The sequence below is a fragment of the Lontra canadensis genome, unplaced genomic scaffold (genome assembly GCF_010015895.1).
Source record: "Lontra canadensis isolate GAN:19392208 unplaced genomic scaffold, GSC_riverotter_1.0 scaffold8, whole genome shotgun sequence".
Lineage (NCBI taxonomy): Eukaryota > Metazoa > Chordata > Mammalia > Carnivora > Mustelidae > Lontra > Lontra canadensis.
Genome location: NW_022631002.1, coordinates 3,185,100 through 3,196,817, shown reverse-complemented (window position 1 = coordinate 3,196,817; position 11,718 = coordinate 3,185,100). Strand labels below are relative to the sequence as shown.

The window sequence follows — 11,718 nt, the reverse complement described above, 5'->3', positions numbered from 1 at the left end:
TGGAGAAGGTCTGGAGGTGGCCGCTGGGGACCTCTGGGCGACAACATGAACATACATAATGTCCGGGGGCTGTACACTTAAAAATGGTAAAGACAGCACATTTTATGTGACACGTATCTCACCACGATTAAAAACCAAAACAAAAAGCTTGTATTGAATGCCTACTCTGTGCCCAGCGCCGGGGAGAACGGGCCGCGAAGTCCAAGGGATGAGGGTCCTGGAGCACCAGGGGCTCCGTCCAGAGGCAACTGCAGGCCCTCCACCCCCACAGATGCTGCCCCAACAAATGCCCCCCACTCCCGTGGGGACTCAGCCTGCGGCCTCAGAGGGACCAGACCCTGGAGGGGCGTGGGCTGCCTAGGGCTCTCCAGCATCCCATCCCCACCTTGCCCACGAAACCTTGATTTTCTCCAGGGGAACCACTGTCCCGCGCTCGCGCATTGTCTTGGAGGAACTGTCCATCAAGATGCCCCGCCCCCTGGCCAAGGGGGCGGGGCATAATCCGCAAGCTGGGCCCACCAGGCCTCTGCTGAGCTCACCCATCCCAGCAGCGGCACACAACGTGGTCCTTCACTCTGGCTTGCACTTTCCCGCGTCCCTGACCTCCTGTGGCGAAGGGCCAGGGCCAGGGCACCTCCCAAACATCCAGGAGGTGAGTCAGCGCTGCCAGCATGCCACACGTGGGCGAGGGGCCACCAGAATGACTCCGGGATTTCCAGCTAGGGAGCATTTCTCCCTGAATAATGGGCGTCAAGGGGAGAGGTCTCCGTAGGGGCCATGTTGGTCTGCAGTGCCCCTGGGTCATCTAGACGCTGGCCAGGAGGGTCTATGGCACAAGACAGGTGTCTGGGCTCCCTCTGCCAACACCTACCACATTCCACAGTGACCTGGTGTCCTTCTAGATCTTCTCCCTGTTGGCCTTCCCCAGCCCCCAGCAGGCCGGACCTGCTAAGTCAGTGGTAACAGGCCCGTAGGGGCACTGTGACTTGCCCATAGCACTCAGCTGTCAGTGACAGGGAAGGCCTGCAGGGGCGCTCAGAGTCAGAGCAAGCTTTTATAAGGCACCTGCTGTATACAGATGCTGCCTTAAGTGGTGGCCCCCTCCTTCTCCAGGGTGGATCCTCCTACTCTCTCCAGCCTCATGCCTCCCCCTCCCCACCCCTCTCCCAGCCCCAGAGATGCTGGTGGGGAAGATCTCCCCCTTACCTTTCAGGCAGGACAGCTTGAGCCCCATGGCGGCGCCTCTGTGGGCCTGTGGAGAGAGAGAGGGCCTGTTGGTCTTGGCCATGTGCAGCTGGCCCCCGCCCCACCCCGCCCCACTGGTACACAACAGGAAATAGCGGGGAGAGAAGCCACCAGTGCCTGGTGAGGTCAGGGTGCGTGCTGACTACATCTGCGCTGAGTTGGCTCAAAGATGAGTCTGTGCTGGTGGAAAAAACTTTCCGGCGCCTCAGAGCTGCATTGACGGGAGATCTGGAGGGTGGGGTGCGGTCGAGGTGAGAGCGTGGTCGGGGGCTGACCTGGCCTTTTCTTTTGGGGCCACAGGGGTGGCTGGCTTCAGAAGCAGGAGCAGGAGGACATGGTGAGCTCACCGGCTGTCAGGGCGCCGCCCCTCATTTAAAAATGCATTTGGACATCTAACCGATTAAGGGCACTAAGGCCTCAGTCCATGGGAGTTAAAATTGTCCCCACAGTCGGCCAGCAATGGGATTTACCCTGAGCATTCTGAGCGATGGATAAAACAGGCCGAGGCTGACAGTGTTCGGCACCTGTGTGCTCCAGCCCCGGGACGTTCTACTCACAGACGGGAAATCAAGGCTCAGAGAGCGGGGGTTCCAACCCCGGGGCTGCCCCAACCCGGGTCTGGGGCCTGTGAGGCTCTGCTCACCCTTCTGGGGAAGAGGAGGGAGCTGCCTGTGTGCCAGGCTGCCTGGGGGAGAGGCGAGGAGGGTGGCCATGAGGGAAGCCCCTTGGATCTCCACCATGGGTGTGTGAGCGAGGCCCCACGTTGTGCTCTCCTTGTTCTGCCCAGAGGCCGGCATCTGTGGCTAGGAAATGCTGGGGTTCCCCCAGGAACTCGCTACACGGGCGGTGCTGCTGGACCAGCAGCCTCGGGCCCCCTGGGAGCTTGTTAGCAATGCCGCATCTCAGGCACACCCAGAAGCCTTGAGCCACAATCGGTATTCTAACAAGGCCCCCCGGGGAGTCGTGTGTCTGTTAAGGTTGGAGAAGCGCGTTCTGGGCCAGAAATTATGGAGCCTTAGGATGGAAGATGGGGTGTGTGGGGTGGGGGAGCAGTGCGGGCAGTGGGGGGGACAGTGAGGGTGTGGAGAAGCAGCTGGAAGTCTGGGAGGCACACAGGCTCGGGTGCTGGAGGGACCAGGAGGGGCTGGCCTGGAGAAACCCAGGGTGAGGGCTCCGGTTTTACCCAGGCTGGGTCTGTGGGACAGGTAGGAAGGCAGGGGCCCGGACGCATTTCTTAGGAGATGGGCTGGGGGACTGGGGACAAGGCAGAGAGCACAAATGAGTGGGAGGTGGGAGGGGAGAGAGACAGGGCAGGAGAGGGACAGACGGTGGTCGAGTGTCTCTTGACTTGCCTGCAGGCCATGGAGCTGTGTGCCCTCCTGGCTGGACTAGAGCCCGGCTTAGCTGGGTAACCACGGATGGGCTGTTCAACCAACCCAGGCTTCATTTGCCTCATCTTTAAAATGGGGATGATGCTGGGGGATCTGGGGGGCTCAGATGGTTAAGCCTCTGCCTTTGGCTTAGGTCATGATCCTAGGGTCTTGGGCTGGAGCCCCACATTGGGCTCCCTGCTCAGCGGGGAGCCTGCTTCTCCCTCTCCTTCTGCCACTCCCCCTGCTTGTGTTCTCTCTCTGTGTCAAATGAATAAATTAAAAAAAAATCTTAGGGGTGCCTGGGTGGCTCAGTGGGTTAAGCTTCTGCCTTCGGCTCTGGTCATGGTCTCAGGGTCCTGGGATCCAGCCCCGCATCAGGCTCTCTGCTCAGCAGGCAGCCTGTTTCCTCCTCTCTCTCTCCCTCTCTCTCTCTGCCTACTTGTGATCTCTGTCTGTCAAATAAATTAAAAAAAAAAAAAAGTAAAAAAAATCTTAAAAAAAAAATGGGGATGATGGTCTTGGCAGTCTCACTCAGCAGCAGGACGACGGTACGATCAGGAGGGCACAGAACTCCAGTCCGAGAAGTGTCCGATGCTATTATTTACACCAGCCACAGAGGGAAGACGGGCAGTGGTTTCCAGCTGGGGCCTTTCTCCAGGGGCGTACTCCTTGCAGTGTGGTCCTGGGACCGGAGCGTGGGATCACCAGGAGCTTGTGAGAGATGCCAGGGTCGCAGGCCCCGCCCCACCTGCAGGCTTGGCACCTTCATCTCAAAACAAGACCCAGGGGGTGTCCATAACCACTGCAGTGACCCTGAGCACTGTCTCCTATGACCCCACGAATTCGCCTGGGCCCTTAAAAAGATACAGATGCCTGGGTCCCACTCCAGAGACTCTAGGCTAATGGGCCTGGGGTGTGGGCCTAGCACTGGGATTTTTTAAAAGCTCCCCAGAGGATTCTAATCATGGGCGAGATTCGATACCAAGGAGGGGGTATCTTCAGGGGGAGAGGAGGGGCCGGGCTGGAGGAAAAGAGAGCCCATGGCCAGTCCCGTAGGACTAATGGTGTTATCTCTTGAGCATTCACTGTGGGCCCGTCACAGCCCTGGACGGAGATTCCGGGTCAGTCAATGCTCACAACAGCCCCTAGAGGCTGGGACCCTCCCCATCCCCATTCCACAGAGGGGGAAACAGAGGCGCAGGGAGGATAGTTAATCTGCACTCTCAAAAAAATAAGTAAAATCTTAAAAAAAAAAAAAAGACTAATACTAAAATAGTCAAAAGAAAGACAACTGTCTATGAGGTGACCAGATGCGGTCACCTTTCAGGGCTCGGATCTCAGTCATCGGCCTGCGTTTGTGAGAGGCCTTCGTGGCTCCTTCGACACACACACCCAGCCGTCTGGGCTGGAGGGCCACTGTGCCTGCAGTGCAACTCAGACGGGTCAGCTAGGAAATCAACATATGCGTGTGCAGGCGCAGAGCCCCTAAGGCAAATGTGGCTAAGCTTCATCTCTGGGAAAGGACTTGGAGGAGCCCTCAGTGTTCCTGCGACTTTTCTGGAAGCCTGAAACTACTTCAAGAGAAGTCACGCAAGGAAAGAAGAGCAGACACAGGCAGCAACAGGGGTCCGCAGCCTCTGTGCCCGACCCCACCGCCTCCCCAGCAGTGGCCCAGACCACCGTCTGGTGCATCAGACCCTATTTCCCTAGAGACATCTCTGATGCGGCCAGGGGGAAGGGGGGAGGCTGGGCCATTCTCTGCCAGGAGCACCACCTCCCCAAGGGTTGTCCTGAAGTGACAGGTGTCTGTAAAGCTATCTCGTGACTTGAAACATACCCATTTCAGAACATTCAGGAGGGAAGGAGAGAGGGACAGAGGGAAGGAGGGAAGGATGAAAGGGGGAAGGAGGAGGTATGGAAAGGGGAGGAAGGGGAAGGAGGAAGGGAGAAAGGGGGAAGGATGGGGGGGCAGGATGGGGGGAGGAAGGGGAAGGAGGGAGGGAGGAAGGGAAGAGGGAGGTTTAGAGAAAATGAACACGGACCAAGGAAGCGAGAGGAGGAGGAGGAGGAAGCAGCACTGGCCACAGCCTAGGTTCAGGGGACACAGGGACAAGAAGCTGCGCAGCGTCAGGCCAGCTCACGTCAAGGGGTCATGTGGTGTGCAGCGACTCTGTGTCTGCTTCCTAAAATTCCCAAATGGAGAATTGTCACAAACCGGCGTTCCTCATCCCAGCACACAGGCCGTGACCCTGCCTCTCTCTCCCCACAGGACAGGACAGAGGCAGCAGGCGGGGAGTGGCCCAGAGGAACAAGGAAGAACCAGGGTCCAAGAGCTGTGTGACCTCAGGCAAGTCACTGCCATCTCTGAGCCAGAGGTGCTGAAGTTCGGCCCCCCAGGTTCTGTGTCCTCACCTGTCAAATATTAGGCAGCCTGGGGGACGGTCCTATCCCCAAGCACTCCTGTGAAGGCACTCCCTTAGGGGTGTCCCATGTCATGGGCCCCCCCTCTGGGCTGCTGGGTCAGGAGGAGACACTCCCACAGGTGATCCACTCCACCCCCTCCCTGCTGGGGCTGCCGGCAGGCGGCCAGCCTGGGCAGAGACTGCGGGGAGGGCCCCATGAATGGGCGAGCCCTTCGGAAGGGGAGTCCCCGGACCCGATTCTACAGCTGGGTGAATGGAGGCCTGACTGGGGGGGAGTGAGGCCGCTCCCACTTCCAGCTCCCTGGCCGGCAGCATCACAGTCGTGAGAGCCCACAGATATCCATCTCCCTGAGGCTTTTAAGAGGCCAAGTCCTGGGCCGAGATTATTATAAAAATCACTCCCCTCCACCCTAAAAATGTCCCGAGAGAGACATCACCGCTGCCTCCCCATTTTACAGACGGGGGTGGGGGGACGGAGCTCTGAGGGGTCCCGGGGCCAGGAAGCCCGACCCGGGTGGCGCAGGGCTGCATTCGGTACAAACTTACAGGTTTCTGCGATGAGGAAAAAGAGAGTCAGTGGGAGGGAAGCGATCTCGTGGGAGGGGTCCACCCCCTTCTCGTGGCTAGAGGGGCAAGTGCCGCCAGGCCCAGGGAACCGCTAGCTCAGGTATAAACATTCCCTCTTTCACACTTGGGCAGGAGCGTGAAACACCTCCCTTTCCTCGATGTTCCCTTTGAAATCTCAGATTGTTGATTATTTGCACAACAGCTTGAAGTTGAACAGGTTCTTTCTTGCACCCCTACTGCCAAGGGGCCACCGCAGGGTCCTACCGAGGCAGGGATGGCAATGACACACACCTCCTCCCTCGGGGTCTGCCTCCCTGCCGTGCCTCGGAGAGAGATGCGGGAGAGACGCGTCAGCTGCTTTGCACACCACGCGTTCTCTAAAAGCCTGAGCATCTCCAGGGGAGGGACACACTCGGCTGAGTTGTCTGCGACTGTTTTCAGAGCACTCGGGAAGGAACCACCAGCCCACAGCGGTGGGAGTGCCCCAGCTCACCTCCCACACGTTTGCGGCGCAGAGAAAGGGAAGCCGAACTATTCTCTGCACTAAGTACAGAGTAACGGCGATGTACCGGGTCCATGGCATAGAACCACCGAGGGACGGCGGGGGAGACCCGACTTCTTGAAGGCTGACCCCGGGGCAGGCTGACTCCCTTCAGGCACTACTTTTGTGGACCAGAGAGGCTGGGCTCTGGAGTGTGAGGGCCCGTCTTTCTTGGAGGCAGTCATAGGCGTCTAGAGCTGGAGGAGGCCGGAGAGAAAAAGCTCCAGATAAAATATCCAGTGCCCAGTTTCTGCATGGGGCATACTCAGACCCCAAATCCTTCATGAACCCACAATTCAAACTTAACTGGGTGTCCAGTTTCCTGTTTTGTTTGTTTTTTAAGATTTTATTTTTGGGGCACCTGGGTGGTTCAGCGGGTTAAGCCTCTGCCCTCAGCTCAATCGTGATCTCAGGGTCCTGGGATCGAGTCCCGCATCAGGCTCTCTGCTCAGCGGGGAGCCTGCTTCCCCCTCTCTCTCTGCCCGTCTCTCTGCCTACCTGTGATCTCTCTGTCAAATAAATAAATAAAATCTTTAAAAAAATATTTTATTTTTAAGTAATCTCTGCGCCCAACATGGGGCTTGAACTCACGACCTCGAGAGTGAGAGTCGCGTGCCAGGTACATCCTATATTTTATCTGCGAAGTCCGGCAGCTCTCCACAGCGGTGGTCTGGGTGCTCATGTGGGCTTCCCAGATGAGGACAGGGAGGCCCGGAGAGGGACCGTGAGTGCAAGGCCGGGTCCAGCTGGAAGCCGGTCTCCGTCTCTGCGGAGTACCGTCCTAGAGGGAATCGGAAAGATGCCCTGGAGGTCATGACTCACTGAACAGAACAAAGACCTCACTCGAGCCCAAGCAGAGGGCCGGGATGAAGAATCAGAGCTGAGGAATGTGGCCGCTGGCCTAGGTGGGTGGACCGGCCAAGGGAGGATGGGTCCAGGTGCCACTCGCAGCTGGGGGACGTGGGCCAGCTCTCCACGCCTGTTTCCGCACTGCAAACAGGGGAAGACGGTTCTGACGGACTGGCCACCCGGGGCTCCTAGTCGGCACAGGGAACATCTTGGTTTTCTTCCTTCTTTAGAAAAGGCACTTGCTTTTTGTAACAGGATTAGAATTCCTGCAATTCCAGCCAAAGGGTCTGTGCCGGGAACAGATGCTACACGTGTTAACACGCCTCCCATCCGGGTACACGGAGTGCAAACATGAGCATCTCCCTGACCTTAGCCCACGGACCTGCAGGAGGCTGCGAGCTCCTCAGCTCCTCGGGAGGGGAGGGGGGAAGCGGGGACAGCTGCTTCCCCCACGGTGGCTCACCAACAGGAAGTCACAGAGGATGGGGGGCAGGGAGGCAAAGGCGCCCCGTGAGATCCCCACCTACTTTTGTGTCCTGGAGAAGGGGCCTGGGCCACCTGAGGTCCAGCCTTGGCCTCCCTGTGACTGACCATGTAACTCTGAGCAAAATACTTGCTCACTGCCTGCTCTGAACCTCTGCGTAATAATCAAGCTCGATGCTTACCTTACGGTTTGTGTAGCTTTTCGTGTTCTATGTCCATACAAATGTTTATTTAAAAATACGGGGTATGCTCTTAGAGGGCAAGTTAACGATTAATTCTCCACAGGGTTAATTTAAAAATATGCAATTAGGGGCGCCTGCGCGGCTCAGTCAGTTAAGCGTCTGCCTTCGGCTTGGGTCATGATCCCGGGGTTCCGGGATCGAGTCCCCGTATCAGGCTCCCTGCTCAGCAGGGAACTTGCTTCTCCCTCTCCCTGCTGCTCCCCCTGCTCGTTCTCAATCTCTCTCTCTCTCTGTGTCAAATAAATAAAATCTTCGAGAAAAATTTTTTAAAGTAGGCTCCACACCCAATGTGGGTGTCGAACTCACCACCCTGAGCTCAAGAGGCACATGTTCTTCTGACTGAGCCATCCAGGTGTCCCCCAAAACATGCAATTGTTTTTCACAGCAGCCTTGACGATAGGACCCACAGATTACCAGCCCACGTCAGAGAGACCCCGCCAGCTCACCCCCTGAGGGTTTCTGGATGTGACACGGCCTGTGGGAGACGTGGGGCCCACCGCTGGCACCTGAGAGAGACCGCTGCTGGGAGGGGCAGGAGGACATTCCTGGGGACTTCCTATTTCCGGATCTGGCGTACACTCTTCATGTGCACATAGTCCCATGTGTATATGTTACGTGCATAAAGCTTTAATGGGGGAAGGTGTTGCACTTGCTGGTCCCAGAGGCCTGGCCTGGCCCCTGCCATATTCCAGAGCAATTCACTGTCAGGGCTTAGGGTTCAAGGCCTGGCCTTGCCACTTACCCGCCCCATGACTTTTACAAGCCTCCGTGTCCTCATCTGTAAAATGGGGACAACACCACTCCTTGGTCAGAGGATGAAAAGGGGCCAGGCAGGTGATAGGGACCGCAGGTGCTGGGGATACATTAGAGAGCATCACTCCCTTCCCACAGCCACCGAGGGCAAGTTCCCAGCTCCAGGCCTCAGAGGTGACCTAAACTCGGGCTCAGTACCCACTGAGTGGCACCCCACAAGCAAGGGAAGGGCTTCCAGGGAGAGGAGATTAGGTGGTGAAGCTTTCAGCCTCCTTGGGGCTTGGGAAGGGATTAAGTCTTTCCATAAATACACCGCAGGCCACCCTCCCTCCCTCCCTCCCAACCAATCATCCATCCATCCATCCATCGGAACCGGTACCCAGGGTGGGACAAAGAACCCAAGGTGGGCGTGGCCTGGATAGGCGAGGGCATTCCTGGCGGTGGGGCAGGAAACCCCAGGGCCTGCCAATCTAGCTCAGCTTCTCGGAGACTCAGTTTCCCCATCTGTAAGATAGGGTGTTGTGCCACAAAGGCTCCACTCTCTCAGAAGTGCCTCCACCTGCCCTTCCTCCGTGACCCTCCGGCTGCTAAGGCAGTGGGGACTGACTCTCCTCGCGGTTCCACCGCGGCCCAACAGAGGCGCCGAGGCTGACCGCCCTTGACCCCGCCCCACACGCGGCCGGGCCGGCGGGTCCCGGGTCTCGAGAGCCTCCCCCAGTTCCGCAGAGCTCAGCCGGCCGGGAGAAGTCGCGCGTGCGTTCACACTGGTCGCCCTTTGCGGTTGCAAACCTGCTTTGATGCCCTGGGAGGCCAGGGGGCTCCTAAGTGAGGCGGCTCATGAATAATATAGTTTGAAAGCCTCCATAGAGGGGAAATGGTTCCTCTCGAGGCCCCCTGCCCCCACCCCGGCCGGGCTCCTTTCCAGCTCTCAGGAATGGCGGTCTGGCCCGTTCCCGAGGAGCTCGTGACAGCGCGGGGCGCCGGGTGGAGAGCGGGGGGCCAGAGGCGTCCACGCGCGGACACACCCCCACCGGCCCCGGGTAAGGCGCAACACAGCCGGGGCTCTGGGCCCAACTTTCCCCAAATCCGCCTCTCGGCAGAAAAGTCCGCCAGAAGTTGGGGGGACGCCCGGGCCCGCGAGGGTGTCCCGCCACCCCCGGAACGCCCTGGCCTCCCCGGGCGCGCCCTTCCCGCCGCCGGGACCGGCGGGGCGTGCACGCCGCCTTCTCGGACTCTCGGGGAGCGCGGCGTCCTCTGGAAGGGGTGGGCGGGCCGCGCCGAGCCGGGCAGGGGGGGCGCGCGCGGCGCGGGGCACTCACCGCTTGCTGGGGGCTCACTGCGGAGCCGCGCCCGGGGCGCACGGGACCCGCCCGGGCGCTGGCGGCGGCGGCTGCCGGGCTCCGGGGGCCGGGGCGACGAGCCTGCAAGAGAGAGCAGCGGGGGTCATGGCCCGGGCCGGGCAGTGCACGGGGGCCCCCGCTACGCCCCGGCCGGCGCTCCGGGCCGCCGCCGCGCGCACCCCTCCCGCCGCCCCCGCCCGGCCCCTCGGGGCGGTGCTGCCAGCGGCCCCGCCCCGCCCGCGGGCGCGGGATTGCACCGGCCGGGCGCGGGGGCGGAGCAGGCCCGCCCGCCGCCTCCCGGGGACCGTGCCAGGGGCGCGCCCGGCGCCCGCGCCTCCGGCCTCGCGCCTCAGTTTCCTCTCGCCCGGCCTGGTGGGGAGGTGGAGGGTGGGGCCCGGGGAAAGTTCGGGCCCCTCCCCGGGGCTGCCTGCCGGGCTCCCTGAGGCCGTGCACCCCAGACCTGGTGGGGTGGGAAGGGGCGCCGGGGTTCTCCCATGATGAGAGGGCCCCATCGCTCGGTTGCGGGGAGGGGAGGCCAGAAGTGGGAGACCCCACCATCCCCTGCCTGTCGGGGGGGGGGGACGACAAGTAAGCAACATGTCCCCCACCCCACCCCTCAGTCTTGGGAGAGTGGCGGGGTTTCAGATGGCCTTCGTGGTCGAAAGGCAGCCTCCTTGGTGTTAGGGTCTGGCCCTCAGCTTCACTTCTGGAGGTCAACCCGGGTGCACCAAGAGGGGCGTGTGAAGGGACCTCCCGGGGCCATGGGCCCTGGCTTCAGGTTTTCTTGATGCCCAGCTAGGAGTAACTCTCCAGTTCCTCTCCAGGTGGGTGTGAAGACCTTTTATCCAAAGGGTTTCTTAGGAGGCTTCATGATGAGAGGGTCTCTGACCGCTAGCTAGGAGGAACCATCCCCCCCCACCGCGGGTTCTTCCTGTCATTGTCAGAAGTCCCTCATGCCCACGAGGTCTCCACACCCTGTGCTGTGTGTAATTCTGGAGGCTTGGAAGGGGAAACTGAGTCACCGAGCAGGACAGTGGCACTCCCTCGGCAAAGCAGGAACGGACTGAGTTACAGGAAATAGAGTGAGCACCCTATGTGTGTGTTCTCCCTCTGACTCATTCCTAGAAATGTCGCAATCTTTCGTATCAAGTCAGGAGTGACAGGTGGAAGATGTGTCATGTCCCCCCTCCCTCCCAAAAGAAGGACAAAAGGGGGCAGGGTTAGGGACAGGATGCTCCTTCCAAGGTCCCCACTCCCCACCCTCAGAGGGATGGTGGACTGTCCAGGGTCTTGCGTCCTGGCTGTGAGCTGTGGGGCAGGGTTGCTCTGAATCGTCTCCTTTAATGGTGGTGGTAGAGGGGTGGGGAAGGCCCTGGGACAGCAGGCACAGCCCCCAGGTGCTGGTTCCGGCATTGTGGAGGCAGAGAAGTCCTCAGCAGGCTGAACAAATGCTCGGTGCTGGTTGTGAGATCAGCCTGTTTCTGGGCTTCCGCTTCCGCCAGGACAAATGGGGATTTGTTGTTTCTACACATGCTTTTTGAGCACCTACCCCGTGCCAGACACCCGGGTACCGTGGCAAACGGGCTGTCACTGACAGTGCCCCCTAGGCACGTGCCCCCCATGTTACCACCTGCTCAGGACGGCCCTGCGAGGAGGAGACACTTATTTTGTCCACTTCCCGGAGCCTGGGGGATAGGGATGTCAGAGGTCACCCAGCCAGCAGGCTCGGCAGCCCCAAGCCGGCAGAGGATGGTGGAGCCGCCATCTCAGGAGCTGGCGGGGAAGAGGGGGGACTGCCAATGGGAGGCAGTCAGGTGACAACTCTATGGGTTGAGATGACGGATGGAGGGATGGAAAGAATCCTGTCTAACTCGCTTCCTCCCCCAGGAGTCCTCAGTCCGC

At 59.9% G+C, this 11,718-nt stretch overlaps 1 protein-coding gene across 2 annotated transcripts in view; it reads right to left on the bottom strand.

Annotated features, from left to right (window-relative positions):
* CUNH16orf74 (chromosome unknown C16orf74 homolog) overlaps nt 1-9,988 on the bottom strand; it is a 30,018-nt gene extending 20,030 nt beyond the window's left edge. Inside the window, exons 1-2 of one of the 2 annotated variants that reach the window (XM_032853819.1) lie at nt 9,796-9,988; nt 1,207-1,252 (exon numbers count right to left, since the gene is read on the bottom strand). In XM_032853819.1, the coding sequence (XP_032709710.1) occupies nt 1,207-1,234 (28 nt within the window). In that variant the 5' untranslated portion in view covers nt 1,235-1,252; nt 9,796-9,988. Of the gene's footprint in view, nt 1-1,206; nt 1,289-9,795 lie in introns of those variants that run through there. The other variant, XM_032853818.1, reaches the window with a different exon arrangement.
* Nucleotides 9,989-11,718: the final 1,730 nt, after the last annotated feature.